The 22,525-nt window shown below is 44.1% G+C and overlaps 1 protein-coding gene across 2 annotated transcripts; it reads left to right on the forward strand.

Moving 5' to 3' along the window:
- The first annotated feature begins 3,324 nt into the window (after positions 1 to 3,324).
- NRBF2 (nuclear receptor binding factor 2) lies at positions 3,325 to 15,870 on the forward strand. 2 transcript variants are annotated; one of them, XM_015866221.1, is made up of 4 exons: positions 3,325 to 3,488; positions 12,164 to 12,248; positions 13,727 to 13,767; positions 14,315 to 15,870. In XM_015866221.1, the coding sequence occupies exons 1-4, from the start codon at positions 3,435 to 3,437 to the stop codon at positions 15,029 to 15,031; spliced, it is 897 nt and encodes a 298-aa protein (XP_015721707.1). In that variant the 5' UTR covers positions 3,325 to 3,434; the 3' UTR covers positions 15,032 to 15,870. The 2 variants fall into 2 exon arrangements, with proteins under 2 accessions (XP_015721707.1, XP_015721708.1); XM_015866222.2 differs by lacking the exon at positions 3,325 to 3,488 and adding an exon at positions 13,135 to 13,280 and having other exon boundaries at positions 12,233 to 12,248.
- The last annotated feature ends 6,655 nt before the right edge of the window (positions 15,871 to 22,525 follow it).

A 22,525-nucleotide genomic window follows, 5' to 3' on the forward strand; every position in this document is an offset into this window, starting at 1 on the left:
CTATAGCATTGCAAACACCACCATGATGACTCTGAAGGAAACTGTGTATTAGTAGCAGCTTTTAAACCACAAGATTTTTAAAACGGAACTTGTCAACATTCTTTTTATTTGCCTTGAGTTATTTAATCTCTCCAAAGCCACTCTAGATGTATGAGAAACAAAACATTTGACACTGAAATTGTGGGAAATACCCAATTTAAACCTTTGCTAACAGTGCCCAGCTGGGTCTCGCCATGTCCCTGAGGGTAATACAGTCACTGCCCGCCTTGCTGGAAGCACAGAGCTCCTGGCTACATGAGTGACACACACACTGCAATATCTTGGCTCAGCTCAGCAATATGGCTCCCAAACTTCTACTCTGTGGGTAACATTTCCCCATTACCTTAGCGTCCACTCTTCAAGTGGTAAACTGGCCGGGTCTTACTCCTTTTCGCACTGAAGGTAAAGCTCCTTGAGACAGACATTGACTGTCTCTTTCCTGTGCCACCAGCAGGAGGAATGGCAAACATTTCTCAGAACTAGGTTGTTTTATTTCTAAGAAAGCATTTGACCTAATGATCTACTTTGGCAAATTGGTTCGATGTATGGAGAACAGATGAGCACAATAAAAAACAGACACGCAGCTTCTTGCCATGAGTCAATTTTTTTACGCAAAATTCAAAAATACACACAAACAGCTCAGCAATAGAGTTCAACAACAAACAAAAAATATCTGCAGGTTAGTCAGCAAAGAGCTCATAGAGTGGTGAGAAATAACAGCTTGACGATATGCAACTTAACTGCCAGTGTATATAAAATCTCACCCTACATGATTAGTAATCTTCAAAATTTGCCACTGGATTAATGCAGCACCGAAAAAGAATGACCAACCAGCTAAGCTTTTGAAGAAGAACTTCTTTAATGTGATGGTGGCAGAGCACTGGAACTGTGCACTCAGAGAGTACCCTCTGGAGATACTCAGAACCCATGTGGATGCTTTCCTCGTGACCTCCTGTAGGGAGCCTGCTTCAGCAAGGGGACTGGATAAGGTGACCTCCAGAGGTCCTTCCCAGCCCCTACAATTAGTGTAAGATCTCAGAGAGACGAGAAAATCAGCAAACTGTGACACGTTGACTCAGTACAACTTCATTAACAACTGAAAAAACAAGTTGTGTGCTCAGGTGTAAAGATTTTTTAGTAGTTATTCCTACTGTAGCACTGCTGGCAAGATGCAGGAAGGGGCCAGGCAGCATGAGGAACAGGGCTAGAGAAGGGCTTGTCATTACAAACAGGAACAGGGAACAAATGAGATGGTCACCACGGGATCTGCACTCCTACGGGTGACAGATAAACGTTATCACTTCCTGAATGTACATGTATGTGCAGGTCTGTATGTGCACGTGAGCTAATGAGAAGAAGGGAACCATAAGCCTTTGAAATCAATTGAACCGTATCATCCCGTATGTTCAAGCACCCTCAGTGAAGCACCATGTAGCCTTTCTTCTCCATCCTGGCTGATTTACCTCTATGACAGCTGAAAGAGGACAACTTCACAAACCTACTACCCAATCAGCAGGCTCCAGATCAAAACCACTCTGGAGTACACAGGATCTGACTTGGTGATACATAATCAAACCAAGGAATACATAAGTTATTGCAAATGAGAACAGGAACTAGTAAAGTCCCTTACAGAAGTACTGTGCCCGAAGAGACAATGTTGTTTAACCACATGAGGTGAAGGCAAACTGCCCCCAGCACTGCTGTGTTGCACAGCCAGTCCTCACAGAGCAGGCATGGCCACAAGCTACAGCACATCAGGCATGTAGGACCACAGCCGCCTGTGATGTTTGAGGATCACATCTACAAAGGGAATCCAGGGTTTTTGCTCGCTATTCATTAGATTTTTACTTTTTGTTTCCGAGGCATCCCACCTCTTCCCCTTACCTTCCTTCCTCTTTTCTTCCCCTCACTGCCCTCCCAACCCATTACACCTGTGTCTTTACAAACTCAGGCCATTCTTAGAACCTGTGTTAGTTTCACTCAATCCCTTCTCGGCAGTTTTTGTCTCTAGCCTTTGTAAAATGTAATGCTGTACAGAAAAGGATGCTCACCAGCAATTAGCTGTGCAGCCCATCGGCTGGATCATTAGCTCAACGTGTCACCGCTCTCAGGGGATGCTATTTGGATGAGGAATGCCGGCATCCTGTCAGCACATACCTGTTGGTGAGCGGTGTTCTACCCTGTCACTGTCACGCTTTCACGTGCTGCAACCAGAGCCACGTGTGACTGAACACTGCTGCCTGCGGTGCCCTGCTGCCTGTCCCTGTATCGCAGCGAGCCGTACCGGCCGCTCGTTAATGTCTAAGGCAGAGGCCGGCCCCACCATCACCGTCCCGCCATAGTGTGCGCGCTGCTCCCCTCACACCCAGCGCTAACGGCCGCCGCGTGCGCCCTCGGGCGGGAACCAGCAGTGCTGGAGCTGAGCGACCAAGCAATCCCCCATTTTTGACCCAAAATCCCCCAAAATCCCCCATTTTGACCCCAAATCCCCATTTTTAACCCCAAATCCCCCTTCCCCCATTTTGACACCAAAATCCCCCTTTTTCACCCCAAAATCCCATTGACCCCAAAATCCCCCTTTTTCACCCCAAAAACCTCCCCAAAATCCCCATTTTTGACCCCAAATCCATTTTTGCCCGATTTTGACCCCAATCTCCCATGGTTGACCCAAAATACCATTTCCCATTTTTGCCCAAAATCCCCATTTTTCACCCCAAAACGCCCCAAAATCCCCATTTTTCACCCCAAAATCCCCATTTTTGACCCCAAAATCCCCCATTTTCACCCCAAATTGCCCTTTTTTTCCCCCAATTTTGCCCAAATCCCCCAATTTTACCCCAAATCCCTCCCAAATCCGCATTTTGACCAAAATCCCATTTTTGCCCAAATCCCAATTTTTGCCCAATTATTTTCCCCATTTTCCCCCAAAATCCCCATTTTCCCCCCATTTTGCCCAAAATCCCCATTTTTGACCCCAAAATCCCCCATTTGACCCCAAAATCCCCATTTTTGACCCCAAATTTCCCCATTTTTGACCCCAAATTGCCATTTTTTCCCCCAATTTTGCCCCAAATCCCCCATTTTCAACCCAAAATCCCCCTCCAAAATCCCCATTTTGACCCCAAAATCCCCATTTTTGACCCCAAATGGCCCTTTTCCCCCATTTTTGCCCCCAAATCCCCCATTTTGAGCGACCTCCTTGGCTGGAGGGACCAAGAGGGGACGCGAGAGCGCCGCTGTCTCGCGACACTGGTTGTCTCGCGATACGTGACGGCGCCGTGGCGGAAGCCGCCGCCGTGTTTACAAGGCGCCGGGGCGGAGCCGGGGGTGGAGCGGCGCCGGCAGCCGGGCCGGGCCGGGGCACCGGGAGCGGCGAGGAGGCCGCTTCTGCGCCCATGTGCCCGCAGCCCCCGCAGCCCATGGAAGTGATGGAGGGGCCCCTCAACCTGGTGAGCCGCGCGGCCGCGGGGGGTGGGTCCCGGCAGCGCGTCCCGAGCCTCGGGTGACCCCCGCCCTTAGCGCCCTTCCTGCCGCGCTCCGCACCTGCTCCGCTCCGTGCCGGGACCCGCGGGCCGCCCGGTACCGGAGCAGGTCGGGACTGTGCCCAAAGGGAAGGGGGGAGGCCTGGCTCAGAACTGGGGGCAGGGAGGGCGCTGCCCGGCGGGGAAGCGTGTAGGTGACACAGGCCCCACCTATGTCACAGAATGACCCGGGTTGGAAGGGACCTCAAGGATCATGTAGTTCCAACCCCCAGCTCTAGGGAGTTGTGGATGTCAGCTCTAGGGAGTTGAGAGGCTTCGGGCCGGGTCCTGACTACGTTGTTTTTCCCCACAAGATGAAGTGCTTTAATATCTTTAAATCGCTAACAACTCTGCTAAAAATAAGTCTCCGAGGTGCTTTAACTAGTGTATATGAGAGCTGCAGCTTCATAAAAGCTAATCGGGTTTTAAACAGCCTGAACTAGGAGCCTGCTGCCACAGATAAGATCCAGGGCAAAGATCTATTAATTGTCCAATTAAAACCATGGGAAGTTGCATATTGACTGTACCTTAGATGCAGCGATGCACTGAACATGTTTGAAGCCCACCCTTGGCCCAGCGGTACAGCCGTCCTGCCTTTGTGGGATTTGTGAGCAGCCGTGCAGGCCTTGCAGGTCTGTGTCAGTAGAGCTTTAACAATCCAAACCCCAACCTGCTGCCAGCCCTGCTGGGTACAAAGTCAGACGAACTGTCAGGTTAGTGATGGAGCAGGGAAAGCCTAGTGCTGTCTGCAGACATTCTAGATGCTTTTACAAAGTAGATCCAGTGCAAACAGAAACTAATTCAATGATCTTTAACAAGTGACTGTAAGTAGCATCTTACTGGCAGCGCAGATACTGCTGGTTAGCAGTGTTTCTTACTGAGGCTGTGTCATGAGGATTGTGAGTGACCAAAGTCTGACTAACGCCTGGCTTCAGCCCTAACAGATGAGCTTTTCACCACAACAGCAGACTGCAATTACCACACCTGTCCAGCACCAGACTAAAAATAAGATCAAGATACTTCTATATAACGGATGATACAGGAAAAAGTTGCTTTATGTAGTCCTATACTGAATGTTAAGAAGTTGCCAGCATGTATATTCCTACTCCATTGAAGAGAGTGTCCCAAAACACTCACTTTTTCTCAAACTGCTGTACTATGGATGATCTTATATATAAAAATACACTCTTTTCAGGCTGCGTCAACTAAAGTTTTTCCGAGTTCTATTCACTGTCACATTCTGCAGATCAATTTCAGATTTGCAGCATTCGGGGAAGGTGCCAATCCTCCAGTAGGAGAATGTTCATTCAATTTATTGATGCTGTTCCTCATCATGCACTTCACCTGCTTCTCATGAAAATCTCTTACATAGTCAAGGTCACAAGAACTGGAAAACCACAGTGTTTTCCAGAGTTGCCATTAGGAGGGCAGTAGGGGAAAGAAAAGCAACAACAACCCCTTAGCTACTATGTGGTATTGAGTACACTCATAGTTAGGTTTATTTATCTGATATCAATGACTTGTTTTAAGTACAAAATACTTCTTTCAGTATGCTGGTGATTGCTAATTCTAATGAAATGCTTTTCCTGTAGTTAAGGCTTTTCATTAGAACTTCTTGGGTGTTGCTCACATTGTATTTGAAAGCCCATTAGTCTTAGTTACTTGAAAGTATAGACACAGTCCTAATTTTTGTGGGGAGGTAAACTGAGATCCTTAGTAGTGATGTAGCATCCTAATGTCTCCATTTCTGCCAACATTTAGCACACTCGCTGCACTTCAATTTGTATATTGGTGGTGGTCAGTTATATATTTCATTATTTCCTTAGCCTTCCTATTTACAGATGGCATACCATACCTTCTATTCTGCTGACTTCAATTGCATTAAGTTTCTATCCCTTGAAATGTAAACATTAAATATTTGGATGAAAGTATCTGGCTTTAATCAAGGCCTTAGGCTAACAAAGATCCTTAAGTTTAACTATATTTCAGTTTCCACAATTCTCCAATTTATTTATGATCCCATACTTAGGAAGAGTACAGGTGACCACAAGAAGTTTGGAAGTAAATACATGAGGCAAATAGCATCAACCTCAAGAAGAAATTAGAAAAGAAACGCTGTGCTCACTGAATGCAGTCCAGTACCCAGAACTTTATAATACCTCTCTACTTTTCTATAGGGCGCTTTCTAAGAAACCTCTACCTTTTATTCCTACTGCATGATAATAGCGTTTCATAAAGCATATCAGATATAATTCCAGTTCTGATTAATACTGTTTTCTATATATTTCTTGAAGTGTAAGGGAGGCGTGAAAAGCTGTTTTGATGAAAACTAGAGGGCATGGACTGGCAGCTGGTCTAAAAATAATGCAACAAAGCATATACTGCAAGAATTGTATGTAATGAAAATTTTTAAATGCTAATGCTGTAAGACATTGGCAGCAGTTATTCCAGTGCAAGCCAGTCAACAGTCTACATTAACATCTGCTTTGCAGGTGAATTGAGTAGTCTGTCCACTTGAGGGGAAAATAGCAGTCCAAGTGCATGGTATGTGAGAGCAAGAGCAAAAAGAGAACACGTGTACAAAAGCTTACGAGAGACAAAGCATTTCAACCACACAGGGCAGTGTGTTTGAGATTCAGTGCCACCCTGCACCTCTGTTGTGTTGACTGGAAAAGGTGGATACATGTTCTTGTACAGAAATACCCACTGAATCCTGTTTGTGGTTTCCCCAGTTTTTACTTCATTTTCTAAATAAAGCACAATTTGTAAGCTGCTGTACTTGCTCTTCCTTTCTAAAAAGGGGAAGAAAAAAAGGCAGATGCACTCAGTTCTGAACTCAGACTGGAGAAAACAAGCTTTTAGGCAGGATTCTCATAGGAATACCTAAAGAAGTCTACTTTTACGGTAGTAATAAAAGCACTGGCTTTCCCTTTAACAACCTCATATGTACAGGAGTATTCTTTTCAGCTAGAAGACAATTAAGGTTTGCACCAGAGGCAGCAGCATAACTGAGGAAGGTGACTGAAGGTACTGAGGTGATCCAAAGGCTATTGAGCTGAACAACCTCTCCACCAATAACCCCCTTGGAAACCTCGATAACTCTGTATTCCGTCAAACAATTACTACTAAAAGTACAACACCAAGCTCTGATGCATAGTATGTATAGCAGCTTACAGTAGTTTCCAGTCAAGCACAAAAGTAACTAAGCAATCGATCATTTGCAGAAGCATTATTTCCTCACTGGTTCCGCACCTTTCTGCTGTGTCATGCTGACATTCCTGACTGGTACATGCATACTGTAGAGCCATGTGGTGTGGCTCAGAGGAAGCATGCCTAGTACAGGTTGAAAGACCAAAATGAAGCAGTCTCTGAAGCCTTTCTGCACTGCTTATTTGAAATGCTTGCCCCATAGTTAGCCTGTTTACTCCACCGCCTCTCTGGGAAGCCTGTTCCAGTGCTGAACCACTCTCACAGTAAAGAAGTTCTTCCTCTTGTTACTGTGGAGCTTCCAGTGCTTCAGTTTCTCCCTTATTCTACTGCCACATGTTGCTGAAAAGAGCCTGTATCAACTTGACTCCTGCACTTTAGATATTTATAAACAGTGATGAGATACCCCTCAACCTTCTCTACTCCAGACTGAAGAGTCTCAGGTCTCTCAGCCTTTCCTCGTATGGGAGCATTCAGGCTTAGAATCGTTTAGCTTGTAACCTCCAGTTACTGTGACCTGTGTAGTACCATCTGTGGAACTGTGTACTGGGAGACAAAAAGCACAAGAACTGTAGGTATGTGAAATGGCTTTGGAAACCAGCTTAAAGTATTTAGTCCATTTAATATGGACAAAAAGGAAGAGCATGAGGTTAACTTTAGTATGCACTAGGTAAAGAAGATACCGCAACTTAATGAGTTTGCAGGTCATCAGAGTAAAGATCTGCTGCTGTGCCTGCATGGGGTTTTGCAGACTCCACCTAGGCTGAGCATCATGAATCTGAGTTCATTTCGTGCCACATCTCTTAATCACATTTGCATGGAGAGGAAGGTTTTATTTTAAATTTGGAATAGGCTGAGAACACACGCGTAGTCAATTAGTGCTATTCAGTAGATTAATGTTGGTTGGCAAAATGACAATAACTTGGTTGCTTGTTTGCCCATGTGTTTAAATTCTAATACTGTTGCTTACAGTAGAGTTGAACTTCAACAGAAAGGAGTGACTGAAGAGTCTGTTAATATTGAGAATACTTATTTTGCTCTATAGTCGCACTAACCTGTAATTTACAGTTGAGTCATTGTTCTGCCAGTCTTGCGAAGTACAGGCTTTAAAATACAAAATTAAACTAGCATGTGGCTAGTGGTATTGCTTGAGTTGCCACAATGGATCCTGCCTTTGTTTGTTTCTCCTTTAGTTGACTTTGTCTTTCTCTGACGCATACAGTGAGTATCTTTAAGGAGGCTTCTGTCTATAAAGCTGCACATTGCAGTTTCTTCAGGTTTAATGGCAAACTTATTGCCCTTGTTTAGTGTTAAGTTACAGCACAATTTTTTTTAAAAAAAATATATATTTGTGTTTATTGTAACTGCCTGTAAATGTAAGCATTTTGTGTGTTTTTTATCATTGAAATACACGTATATCTAATAGATGGCTGTAATTTACTCTTGGACCCCCTCAGGTCAAGTTTCACACCAGTATTCTCTTCATTCCATTTATCAGAACAGACATAAACATACAAACATTTCCAAGTTCATTCTTTCCAGGTAACAATAGGTTTAAAAGGTACTTGTGTATATGTAGCACTGACAGAGCATTTGTGTGTGGACAAGGCAAGCGGGCACCACCTAACCCCCTCTTTGTGCTGTAAAAATCCACATGGAAGGCACTGTGCATACTCATAAACATTACTGTGGTGACACGATCTGCATTTTCACTTTCTTCCTTTCCCCAACATATAGTCTTAGAAACGAGAGCCCTGTATCCTTAAGGAAACAAGCTGCCTAGCAGATTCCTCATCTCTCAGAACAATACCTTCATCTTTGCTTTCAGCAGTAAGAAAACAGCTAAGCTAGTACCTACAGTTCATAGCATAAAGTAGAGAATATTATCAGCAAACTTTGATTGCATTTGAAACGTTTATGAACATATATTGCACGTGACTTGTTTTGCAGCGTGCTCCCTCAGGCCTCTTTATTTTATGGGGTGGATTTTCCTGTCTTTATTTTTTAATTTCATTATTGTAATCTCTCGCTGTAATCTCTGATTCATAATCACATTACAACATATCACTTATTAGAGAGTCCCTTAAAATTAAGGAAGAAGGAAGCAAGTTTAAGGTCTTACACAAGGCTTTGGCCAGTAAAGAACAGAAAAATGCACATGAGACTATTTCAGCTACAGGAGGACTGTTACAAATAACTGCTCTGAAGAGATGACAGTGACTTCCTTATGGTTTGGTGTTTTTTTGTTTGAAAGTTGGGAGAGCAGTAATAAGTGTGACAAGTGGGCTTTGTTTCACATGGCCTGCAGTTGCATCATTATCTAGTTTATATGGGAAAGAAAAGGTTAAGTATTAATTTTGGACTACTAAAGAAATCCTTAGGCAAAAAGTAATAATAATAAAAAACCTGTATTACCGCATTAGAGTTGGGTTTTGGTTATTCTCTTGGCTGTTGCTCAAAGATTACAAACACAATGGTTTGGGTTAGTTGGGTTTCAATCAGGTAGGAGCACTTCTCTGAAATATCAGTGCAAATGCAGGGATCATCCCTTAGTATCTCACCTACAGCTGAAAAGTAAGAAAAACTGTCCAGCTTACCTTCTGCAGCTCTTCCAGCAGAGTTGAGGCATTGCAGTAAGGCACACACTAATCCCTTAGGAACTAAATGCATCGAAGGAACTTGAGGAAGCTCTTTAGGTTGGTCATTTATCTCTCACACCTGCTTCCTCTGACATCAGTCAAGTTGCTACACCTGTCCATTTGCTTACTGGGAATTCCTGCTCCTCTGGATGGAGAGGGACATCAGGAAGTAGTTGTCCAACAGCTTTGCCCATCCATTTCCACATCTTCTTAGGAAACTGTAAATATTCTTACACAATACTTCCTACAGATATTTCCAATACTGCTGCTGGGAAAGAAAACTCAGGTAAACTTGCTGCAGTTACTCACCAGCTGTTTCTGCAGTCATTACAGCAGCAGTACCAAAGTCAAAGCAGTTCTGTTTGATTCTGTTAGGAACCAACAGAGCAACTTCAGAATTGCTGGTGTAAACACCTTTGTGTAGCATGAGATTGGATTGGGGACAGAATTAAAACCATATTTTTTTTCCCTTTATGGTGTGGGGTACATTCTTCCATTGTCAGCTTTCTAATGGGATACAGACTGCTGGATGCCATGTGGCCAAGTGTAACTGAGTGCTAAGAGTAAACCAGCAAACAAGGCTGGATGGAGATGCTTATCAATGATAATGGCATATTAAGCATTCAAGTCCTTATATTACAGATTTTTCGCTTGCTTCTAATAAACAGTTGCACAACTTTCTTCAAAGCGCTGGTTTTTGTATATTCTACAATGTAAATGGCGGAATTTCCTACATCCTTGCACAGTCATCTAATTAATTGGAAGAAGCATTCAGAAGGTGGAATAAACATCCAATTTTTCTTTGTTAAGCTGGCAGGAAAACACTCAGAATGAGGAATTCTAAGTCTAGGTTGCAAGGCATCTAGCTTTCTAATAACAGGCTCTGCTGGATCACTGGTTCTACTCACCTTCCATTGTTCACTGGGACAAGTCTGCTGCCCTACAGCAAAGTATGATGTCCTGTCATCTGTATATTTTGGTGGAACGGTGAGAAAGCATTTTGACCTTGCAGTCAAAGAATACTGACTTTTCTTTTTGCTAGCACTGTTCATTTGTGGCCTAGCTCAACTTCTCTACACTCCCTTGAACTTCACTGGGAGTTAACTGAGAATGGAAATAGTTTAATTGTTCCATGAAAGAGCAGCTGACCATCCTCAGATGTTCTGCATGTGAGTTCAATAAGACCATCCCCCAGTAGTTTAAAATGTATGAAACAGTCAGTTTCAAATTCTAATATGTAGAAACTAACAGATGGAACTAGTCCCTTTGCCTGTTGAATTGCTTTCTTACATCTTTTGCCCCTAGCCGCCTTGTTCTTTAGACTTGCCTACGCAGTTTACAGAAGCAGCTGCATCAATTCTAACTTATTGAATAAATTGTTTTGCAAAGATGTAGCTCAGGTGTTTCTATGTGCATGACACAGCTAATTTGTAACTGATAGACCAACTGCCAGTAATTGAGGAGTTGACTCAATTTGAACTGATACTCGCTTGTTTCCCATGGGAAATAAGCTTCTCTTTTTGGCATATGTCATTTGTAGGAGTCCATAGAAAAAGGCCATAAAATAGATGCTTTTCCAATAGAAAAACACTTTGCTGAGATTATTTAACCTCGGGGCAGAACAAATAGGGACTGCTGACACAGCGCTGTGAGGACTGAATGAAAATGAGGAATATCGCTAGTATTTGTTGTGAAGGATCAAGGAGGTTTTAGTGTTGGTTTGTTGCTGTTTTTGTTTTAATGCACACTATATTAGCATATAAAATCAGCTTCTAGAAAGCAAAATGTCTAAATTTGGTTAAATAGCTCCTAGAGGTTGCTTAAGAACAGATATTTCCCAAAGGATGATTTCTGTACAAGCTGTTGTCTTCCATGGTTTCAGAGCTGCTAAAATTCTAGTAGAAAATAGAATTTAGATGTTTTAGGCTTGCGTTAGAAACCATCATCTTTAAAGACACAAAGAAACAGGCAAAAACTTCAGTTTCTTACGTTGCTTTGTGTTTCACAAAGCCGCTGCCTGCTACTTCATGTCAGTTCACTCCAAATTCAGCATGTAGTAAAGCAGTCATGAATCTTGTGCGTTGCTGTCAGTCTTCTGCTCTGGTGGTCAGAGCCATTCAGATGACATAACTTGGCTTTGGAGAAGGAGCCATAAAGTTTGTATCTTATAGTAATGACAAGATTTGCTTTCATGAATGCTGCAGTGCTGCTTATGTGATACTCCTTATCACTAAACGTATGCAAATACTTGCAGCAATTACTTGCTTTCAGTAGCATCTTCAGCCTACTCTCATAGTTTACATTAGTAGCTTACAGATGCTGTATAGACTTAAACTGCTGTACAGCAAGGATGTGACTCTGATACCTTCAACTATGGCTGTGCTGATTCCCTTCATTTATGTGAGGTGGAAGCAAAAATTCCAAGGTCTTCCCCACTTTCTTCAAGAGGCAAAGCAGAAACTGCCCAACCATTATATTTTCCAGCTGTATAATTCAAGTATCTTACATTATGTACACAACATCTTTTGCTGCATTAACAAACTTCAGTTCAGACCTGTACAGTACAGACTCTTGTGACAAAGTGTTAAAAAATAAACTAAATAAACTGCAGACCTCAGAAGGGACTGGGAGATTTGTGCCTAAAAGCCTGGGAACTGGAATTAGTGGAAGATTCTTTGCTGTACTCATTACTTTTAAAACATACATTCCTATTTGTTGGTTAACCCTCACTGATGTAACACTCTTTTTAATGTTAAGGCTCACCAGCAGAGCAGAAAAGCAGACCGCTTGTTGGCAGCAGGGAAATATGAAGAAGCAATTTCTTGTCACAGAAAAGCTGCTGGTGAGTATTTCTCACATCCCAGTCTTCAAAATCAGTTTGTATAACTACATGTTTCCTGGGACTAATTATGTAGTTACTTGTAAGATATTCACTTTATTCTTCAAGTGTGAATTGATTTTTTTTTCAGACCAGATCACAGACATTTCAGAAACTTTAACATGAGCAGCCGAAGTCAGAATTTCCCAAAGTTGATGTTGTTGGGGGTGGTTGTCACTGCTGGGGCAGTTCTTGATTCAAGACAAAGGCAACTCTATGTCATGTACAAAAACTACAGCTGGGGTCCTTCACGCTGGTTTTGCTTTGCAATTCCTTTTCAGTTTTTTTCATGGCTGAAGTAATGTGCTCAACAAATACACAAACTTTTGTACTAGTTTATTTACTTCTCATTCCTAATGTTTAAGCCAAGACAACTGAAAACAAGTAGTGTTGTCAGCTTCCCTAGAACTCAAGGACAGCAGAGTGCATCACACACTTAGTGCTGTGACTGGCAGCTTCTCCTAAGCAATTCTTTGTTCCTCTACCTGTCCATTTAAATAGTCATGCTTAATTATTTGTGTTGCAGCCCATCAGTTTCCTGACAATGTGGCAACTGCTTGGCAGAAGAAGAAAGAGGAAGTCTTAGTTGATGTAATGAGTAGGACATTTACAGCGACAGGGCTTGTGTGCAGGAAAAAATAAGTGGCTTCCCCAAACATTGTAACCTAGATACCAGGCATTCTCCCTGTCCATTCATAAATACTAGGAAACCTCATAGAATGAAAAACCTGCTGGCAAAACCCAACATATTGAATGTTTCTTGCTTTTCTTCACTTGATGATTTTGTATCATTATCTTATATCCTGAATTTGGTGAAGAATTTCTTACCTTTTGTCATTTTCAATGCTAGCAAGATACGATTGCGGTCTGAAGTGCTGCTCTGACACTAAACCAGCACGTTTTCTGGTTTGGAGGGGAAGTTAATGAAAAAAGAGGAGGACAACAGACTGTACCCTTTCATCAAGAACATAACTAAAGCATGACTTAATAACACAGGTATATCAAGGAAGAGAATATTTCTTACACTTACTTAACTACATTTAACTTACTACATTTGTGCTAAATAGCATGGATGTTAATAGTCCAGTTCTTCTTAGCCATGTTTCTTCCCTTCATGTAAAAAGTTTTTCTTTGGCAACTTTCTGCAAAGGGTTGCCACGATTGTAAGCTCTTGTCCTCTGAAAAACAGATTGTCTCAATCTGAGCAACCAGGATGCCATGGCAAGGGTGTAGAATGTATTATATGATCTTTATTTTTTCAGACTTCTGAGAAACAGTGGGTATTTCCAGCCGCTGTAATTTGGTAAATACTTTGCCTTTTGACTGTTTCTTTTATTTGAGTGTTCAGAATATGGAAAGTGAAGCTATTTCTCAGCTTTTGAGGAAATGTACAGACCTTATAACCTTGCCCTGCATTAATTCATTAATTGTCTCTTCCACAGCATACCTTACAGAAGCTATGAAGCTGACCCAGTCAGAGCAGGTGAGAGCAACATGCAGTAGATGCCAGAACCTATGTACATATGTCTTATATTGTGCCCTGATGATCATAGTTTTGTTGTAGTCTGCATTTTTTTCTGAGACCCGCAGCAGCTACACTGGGAATTCTAGAAGTGCAGAGATGCTTGTCTTTCCTGAGAGTTTTTGCAAGCTTATGTTAATCATGCCAAATGAATCTGTACTTTCTTGGTGTTTTATTGCAGATTATTGCAGTTGAACTCTCTGTGCATCTGCTCAGGACTGTCAACAATGTGGCTTGTGTCTTACCCCAAAAAAATACTAAACATTAACTCCTTAACAATACCAGTAGTTATGTTAGATTTGGGTGACATATCTAAAACCATTGCATTGTAAAAGTAGAGAGCATTTCTTGTTGGATTTAGTATCTGAATAGCAAAGGCTCCTCCTCTCCCTGGGGCATGCAACGATGCTGTTTATGTAAATATTTACATGCTTGTAACTTTACTAAAGTAAATATTCAGGTGAATTAAGGATCACCAATTAAACTGTTTAATCTTGTTCTTATTCAGGCTCAGCTATCACTGGAATTACAAAGGGATAGTCACATGAAACAATTACTGCTCATCCAGGAGAGGTGGAAAAGGGCAAAGAGAGAGGAGAAGATGAAAGCCCAACAGAATGTGGACAAAGAATTAGCTGCACATCTTCAGACTTCTTTTAAGCCATCAGCTGAAGAATCTGATGATCAAAACGTGTTGATTCCCGTGACTCAGAAATACAGCCCCTCCACAGAGAAGCATCTACAGGATATTCAGGGTGTCTTTGACAGGGACCCGGATACACTGTTATTTCTGCTTCAGAAAAAAAACGAGCCAGTGGAAGCATGTATTGGGAGTAAAGCTCCAAAAGATGACAAAACAATAATAGAAGAGCAGGCAACCAAAATTGCAGATTTGAAGCGGCACGTAGAATTTCTGGTAGCTGAAAATGAGAGATTGAGGAGGGAGAACAAGCAGTTAAAAGCAGAAAGAGCGAGACTACAAAAATCTCCAGTAGAGAAGGAGTTGGATGTAGATGCTGACTTTGTAGAGAAGTCGGAGTTGTGGGGTCTGCAGCAACACTCAGAAACTGCTTCTTCAGCTGCATCTTGGCAGGAGTTTGCAACAACTGCTGGGAAGGCAAAGGACATTCCAATACCCAACCTTCCCCCTCTGGACATCCCATCCCCTGAACTCCCTCTGCTGGAACTCTCTGAAGATATACTGAAAGGACTGATGAATAGTTAAAAAAGAACAGGAAAAAAAAGTGCTCTATATAGTTACCTAAACCAAGAAAAGGGAAAACCACCAGGACAGTGATGGCCTGAGGGCAGAAACATCTAACACAATCCTACTGTTGGAGAAAAGGCATTAAAGCAACTTTGTTACTGTGAAATACACATCATATCTAATCTACTTCATCAAATCTAAAGGTACCATAACTGGTATAAGATGGCGAGCTCTTCAGTCTTTCTCCCAATGTTTCAAACCAAATGACTGCCCGGAGAATGTTTCATGTAACACAATCCTTCAGGGGTTTAAAGTATACTATATGTAATAGTTATCTATATTGCCATAAATGATGGTGCAGAACCTAACTGTTACGGTTGCCAGTTGGCTGCCACTTCATATTGAAAAATGCTTTCTAGCATGAATTTAAACCGTGCATTTCATTATGCATAACTTTGTTAATTCAGATACAGTGCAATTTATACACCTCCTAGATGGATTTATGTGCCACACTCTGTACTCCTGACCAAATTAACCTCAAGTCAGGAGAGACTGAAATTTCCATTCTATGAAGGAACCAACTTATTACTTCTGTTGATAAGTTTTTGGGGGTTATCTGTTTACATAACTAATCAGGGTGCATCGAATCTAGCTATTGGTTTCTGTATAAAGTGACATTGTTAAAGAAAAATATCTATACTTAAGGAAAAAATACCCTTTTTGTTTTGTTGATGCGTGAATGGAGTAATTCTAGCTGGCAGTATTTGATTGAAAAAGAAATTGTTTACAGCTTAACCTGATTCAAAAAGGATATGGAAATAAAAACCAAGGTGTTTTGACACCAAGCATGTGTTAAATCTGTGCAGGTGTTGGGGGGTATGAAAACAAATTTATACTGATGGTGTTAGTACACGGTGTACACCTGAAGTTCTGTGTTCATCTGTCAGCAGATACTGAAGAGCAGGGGTGAACTCAGAGTGCCCTGCTGGTACATAGTGTGACTTGGCTGACAGCTCGCTTCTAACACTGGCAGATATGGGAGACCTCAGAGGAAGCAGTACTGTGCATCTGCACACACCAGGGAGCAGAATAAATGTGGGCAGCTGGTGTCTGAGCTGGGCACTGCTGCTGCCCATAGCATCAGCCAGTACTGGCAATGCCCTGAGCCCAGGATTCCTGCAGGAGGGAGGTGAGGGAGCCATGGGCAGGGGAGGCATTAGTTAACTTTAGCTGTTACTGATTAATGAGAAGCATAGAGTGTTGCAAGCAAACTCATTTTCATTTCTTCTTGTTCCAGTGTAAGCTTGCTTTCTAAGCCTGCTTTAGTTTTTCCACAATAGGTGTGAGGTACAGCCAGGACACTTTGTGCTGTGCACTTCTCCCCATGCCTCTGTGTACCTGGGCTGTTGCGTTGTTTGCTTGAAAGGACTTCAGCTAGGAAAAGCTAGAAAAGCAAAGCTAAGAGGTCCCTTGTACTGAACTATAGCAGGCAGTTCATCTTGCTGGGGAGAAGTTATTCTGCTGTTTCAAGTGTTGCAGCACATGGTCCTGAAGAGCAATGGTGATGAGGTGACCTGTACTGGCCAGCCCCAGCCCACTGTGCTCAGAGAAGGGCAAGAGATGGTCTCTGCTGTCACCTGCTGCCGGCCCAGCTGCTAAGGTCGTCAGGCAGCACAGCGCACTGATTTTGTTCGTGTAAAGAAAAGAAAATGCTATTTGCTCACAGGAAGGAAATGAATTATTTAAGCAGGCACCCATCTCACGTCACTGCCAGGGCTGTTCACTACAGGCAAGACATCCCGGCTGCCTGCAGACAGCAGGTATAGGGGAGTAGGAAGCAGTTTGCAGCCTGGCTGCCTCTGCTGAAGGACTGGGATTCTTCAGAGGGGCAGGGTCACGGCCTGCTCTGCCTCCTGCTGTTACAGCGTGGCCTCTTGTCCCTTCTTTTCGCTGCATAAACACAACAGCACATCTGAAGGAAGCTGCTGCTTTGTAGGAAGACAACCAAGAAGGGGCAACTCCATGCTGCTACTTTTGGAAGCGCTGTTAACACTTCTCTCTGTTCTGCAGTTCAGCTGTTTGTTCATTGCTGCAGTGTGCCACCCACTGTACACAGGAATGCTGCTGAAATCAAGCTTAGGGCAGCACGGTTTAACACTGACAGTTTTCTATTCCTGAGTGCTGCCGTACCAAGACTGGACATAACGTGCTCTGTAACAGGACAGGCGCTTCCAGACTGCAGTGAGCACAGCCAGCATTACAGCATGACATGGCCCATGGGGAAAACCACTGCTTGTGCAGCGCATGGCCCGTCCTACACACGGAGCAGATGGTAGCACTGAGGTCGGAGCGTGGCCTGGCACCCAGCTCGTGTGCTCCTCGTGTGCTCCCTGCTGGAAGGACAGCCCAGGCCTCCTCCCTGCCTTCCCTGCAAAGAGCCGGGGTGGGAGCAGATGGGGCCTTCCCTGCTGACAGCATGGGACGTTTGTGACAACATCTCACAGCCGACTTCTCCCTATAAAAGTGCCGTATGTTCCAGGCAGAAAGCCGAGTGAGCGGAATGAGCCCAAATATTGTGGTTTTGCTAAGTAAGGGACCGTTCAGGCTGTACTCGGAGCTGAAGAGCCACGTGATCATTTAAATAACAACAGATGTTGCATAAGGAATGCTACCAGAGAGCGAGTCTGATAGTCTGATAGCTGCATGGCGATAGCTGTAAGGAAACTCTCCTCCAGCCCTGCCAGCAGCCAGCTCGCACCCCGACCATGGAGAACTGCTTTAAACACCCATTGCTTTGCAGTTTGCTCGTGTACCGACCAGAAGCTCTCGGGCTGTTCCTCTCCCCGCAGCAGCGGTTCAACCTGCCCGTCCCGCCCCCCAGGGCCGTTCTACCCCCCGGTCCCTCCCGTTCCTGTTGGTCGCGTCGTTCCGTTGCCCTCTGCTGGGCGCCCGCTGCCGCGCGGCTCCATCCTGAGCGGCCGCCCAGGGCTCGGGCTGTGGCTGCTGCCCCGGCTCGTGCAGGGTAACGAGCACAGCATCCACACAAACTGCGGTTGTACGGGACTGTACGGGACACAAACTGCGTGAACTACGGCAGCAGCAACAGTGTGAAGTTACAAATGGTCACAGAACGAGTAACCAAAGCCGTGCACGGCCACTGGGAAGGTTCCCATGGGCCTTACATTGGATCGGTATTGCTTTATGGGATGTAACAAAACCCTGTGGTCCATTATGTCAAAGCGTCTCACCAAGAACCAATTTTGAGCGTGCGTCCAGACACTGACTGCTATTCATAGCCTTCATGGACCGCAGAAACCACTCTACTTTGGAGCACAGAAGTGTAATCTCTGCTGAAGGCAGCCAACATACGCACTGCAGAACCTGCAATTACCCCGTCCGTGACTGTACCCCACAAAGAGGAAACCAAGGAACAGCAGCTGGGAGGCAACGTGGAACCTCCTGGGAATGAACTCTGCAGACCGCAGATAGAAGCGGTACTTAAAATGACAGCTAAACCCAAAATACAGCAGCATGAGCTTTACATTTTGGTCTTACATAAAAGGAAAGTTGGATGTGGTGATCTCTTCCTCTGAGAGCACTTCTGTCATCAGCACATCTTTGGTCCTAATCCCCTTTGTCCTCATGTCAGCAGCAGCTCCTTGGCCATCCACAGCTCCTGCTGACCAGCTCCCAGCACCAGATGCTGCTGTGACAGACCTGACCCTGCGCTCAGCCGTGCACATACAGCATCTCTCAGATGCAGCTGTTTTAAGAGAACATATTGAAGGATAGTTCTTTAAAAATATGAAATGAAAGCAGGCCAGAAAATAGCTAAGAAAATCCCTTGCTTATTATAATTAAACATACAATAGAAAACAAAGTAAATCGGTCCAGCTGTCCAAAAGGCATCAGCAGCAGTGTGGTGCCTCAAATCACTTAAAGTCAAGGCAGCATTTGCAAGACCTTTTTGCCTGAATGTGACACATGGAGCTTAACCATACAAAGGTGCATTGCTTCCTAAATCCCCAGCACTATGGCTGTCTTCCCCCACCTCCTTTCTCTCCAATCTTTGTTTTGCAGTCCAAAGGAACCTAACCTTGCCCAGGCCCTGGACCATTTGCTGTGTGAGTTAAGGCAATATTGAGATCAAACAATGTGAAATCCTCAGAGCTGTACAAATACAGGATTTCCTGCCTTGGAGCTCCTAACCCTACACTGTAATACCAGTGGGAAGCACAGAGCTATGATAAACCACATGGCCCAGGACTGGAGAGAGCAAGAGAGAATACAACATGTGGTACGGCTGAAAGGTACTGGGGAATGTTTGCTTTGATGTGCAACAACAGAAATTTTCTGTCTACCACTTTGTTTTAGAGAGGTCTGTGTTTAAAGTGCAGCTGTAATGCATCAGGTAAAACATTGCTCTGAGGCAACATTTTCCTACCAGCTATATATAGGTTGTAACTTCCTTTTCAAAACCTACAAAAACAAATGAAAAAGCACAGAGGTTAGTTTGCGTACGTCTGATGCTACGGATCATTTGCCCCTCAGTCAGAGTTTCCTTGGTTGCCCTGCTGAGATGGAAAGAAGGGATGTGGCTGTGGATACCGCATCACACCAGCCCCTGTGGCCCCATGGGGCACACGCATCATGGGAACAAAAACACCACAAAGGGGAACCAAAGGAGACCTGCACTGCTGTGAAAAAAGAGCAAGTCAAAGGTGGGATGCAGGAGCACGGTGGAGAGCTGATGTTCTTTGAGGCAGGGCTGGGGCTTTAGGAGGGAAAGGCATTGCAAAGTGACTCACACTACAACTCAGTGTGTGTGGGGGGGATTGTGGGGGAGAACACAAACATCCTGCACAGGAAAGTGGCAGAATGGGACACGGTGGCTGTGGAACGAGGAAGCAAGGGAAATTCCCAGTTATGAGCACTGTCAGTTGTGAGAGTAAGAGACGGCTTCACACGATGTCACGGGAGAGAGTATGAGCAGAATTACCACCTACTGAGAAGGTCAGAGAGCATGAGAACGTAGTGCTGATCAGATGGAGCTTTGGCTCACACAGATCTGAGCAATTTCCGTCAAGCTGCAAGAGTAGAGTAAACAGATTTTAACATCAGATTGTCACAGCCCGGTACTGCCTGACGTGTAACAGGGAACAGCTTCACTGCTGGCAATTCCAGCAACCCCATAACTTATGATGGAGATGAAATGTATGCAGACATCCGCCCATGCTGAAACAGCTCAGCTCACGGCAGCCCGCTTTGTTCTGCGCTGATCATTTACTTCTTGTCCATTACCTCTGCAGTTACAACAGGAAGAATGTTCCATGCTCTTTTAATGTGCATCTGCACAGCGGATGGCAGTGAGGAGCTGGGTGGGTGAGGTAAGGAGTGTGGATGTGGAGAGGAGGATATGCAGTTCCAATGAGTTTGAGATGTGAATTTCACAGGACAAAAAATGAGAGAAAGTGTCATGGAGGGTAAAGTAGATCAAGACGGAGCTTGATCTGAATGGGAAGGTGGTAAAAGACAGTAGTACTTCTTGTTCCAGCAGCATTTCTGCACTCAAACAGCTGTGGCTGCTATCACTGAATACTTCAGCTGTATTAAAATAGTTGAGACCAGGAAATCTAGAAAGAGTTTAGAAAAGAGAGAACATGCCCAGTACTGTCTTGTCTTATAGAACACAAAAATGGCCAAGAGGAAAAAAAACTGATAGGAAAACAACCCCCAGGCCCTGACACCAGCTCTGAAAGTCCCGCTTGGCTCTGGCCATAAGCCTAACACTAACCCTGCTTCCTGCGCTCATTTCCTGTATAGCAGCCAGGAGCTCAACTTCATTGTGAAGGAGCCAGAAATCTTAAGACACGGAAAAGCTGAATTTGGTACATCGATTTAAAGGAACAGAATTTTGGCCTCTTGTACCTCTCACACTGGGAGCAGCCGTAACCTTTAACACTTTCTATGGTCTGCTAACACAGCACACAGTACATGACCTGCAGTCTTTTTATGCTGATAGTATGAAGCTCTTTACAGCACTCCCTGTTGTGCCCAGTTTGTGCCCTGTTTCCCTTGTTCAGTGCTTCTGGCATCTTCCCCTGCTGTTAGTTACGGAGAAACACCGTCATTGTTGCAAGCAGTTTATGAGGACACCGCAAGTGATGTGCAAAACACATCAGGTTTTTACACAGTGCAGATCTATCAGATATACCCATTAACCACAACTCTGGGTACTTCTAGCGTAAACATTGTATCAATTTACTTCACACAAACTCTCCTAAGCAAATCAAATGGATAGTTAAACTATGGTAGTTCTACAGAGTGGTCTTATTTATGCAGTTGGAACCTTTTGTGATCTTAACAATTTATCTTTGCTATGAAAGCAGCAAAGACCTACTTACCCTGGTGGGGCTGTGCAGCATCTCACTCAGCACTGAAGCTTCATCCCATCCGTTCTGTCTCTCCACAGTGAGATTTTGGTCTTCAAACCTGTCCATCTCCCTGCTTTCTCTGAGGACTCTCGCTGATTCTCACAAGTTTCAATGTGTTCTCATGGATAAACAGCTCTCACATACTTACAGATTCATCAGCTGAAGTGGAAGAGGAATAGGTGGTCACAAAGAACTTGAGCAGTCACACTTAGAAATCAGAATGAGCTCAGTGATTCACTGGGCATGAGCAGAGGTGAGGACTGGTATCTCCACCTGTCAGAGCTGTGCAGGGTGAGGGCAGCCTCCAGTTCCCTCAGGGCCAGCACTCAGACATCCAGAAGTGCCTGGGTGCTCCCTGCACAGCTCTCTGGGACAGGGCAATACTTGGCACGGCTCAAAGCAGAGCAGGGAGCCCAGAGGCTTTACCAGACAGACAGCGATGTGACACCTTCTGCCAGGAACCAGAGAAATGAGCAATTCCATTCAACCTCAGCACAAAGGGTAGCTGTGGTGACAGCCCACAGGCCGTGCCCAAACAACTGCTCTTTGTGTGGGGAAAATAAGTGAGGGGGAGGGAATGCGACCTGGTGCTCTGCAGTAGCAATGCTTATTTCAGTGGTCTTCACACACCTCACAGATGTTTAAAGTGCTGCACCAAAACACAAGGAAAGAAAACAAAAATTTACTCATTTGCACATTCTGAACTCTGAAGTGCAGCTAACAGTCTGGTTCTGTGCTACACACAGCACGAGGTACGGTGCTGCATTTCACTGGGTGCAAACCAGGGAATCAGCTGCGACTACTCATGTTAACCTCAATGTATCTCTTAACAACTTCAAACAAGATCAAACCAGTTCAATAAGGAACTTTACTTCTGGACCCCCACATATTGTATCTCAGTTATCTTCAGGTAATTCATATGCTTCTTTTTGAATGCCCCAGTCCTGTCAGACTCCTTGGCACTGGAAGCAGGACACTGACCTGCTGTGGCACACAGCTGCCTCCAGCATTTCACATAGGAACGTGAATGTTCAGATAGTTCAAATCATGATGCAAGTGAATGCACAATTCCAGCTTT

Source organism: Coturnix japonica, chromosome 6, assembly GCF_001577835.2.
Source record: "Coturnix japonica isolate 7356 chromosome 6, Coturnix japonica 2.1, whole genome shotgun sequence".
NCBI classification, from domain to species: Eukaryota; Metazoa; Chordata; class Aves; order Galliformes; family Phasianidae; genus Coturnix; species Coturnix japonica.

Excerpts from the sequence above, each read along its gene's own strand:
- NRBF2 (XM_015866221.1), top strand. The coding sequence starts at position 3,435 with ATGTGCCCGCAGCCCCCGCAGCCCATGGAAGTGATGGAGGGGCCCCTC. Across the intron at positions 3,489-12,163 it reads TGGAGGGGCCCCTCAACCTG|GCTCACCAGCAGAGCAGAAA; the intron begins GTGAGCCGCGCG and ends TTTAATGTTAAG. Across the intron at positions 12,249-13,726 it reads TTGTCACAGAAAAGCTGCTG|CATACCTTACAGAAGCTATG; the intron begins GTGAGTATTTCT and ends TCTCTTCCACAG.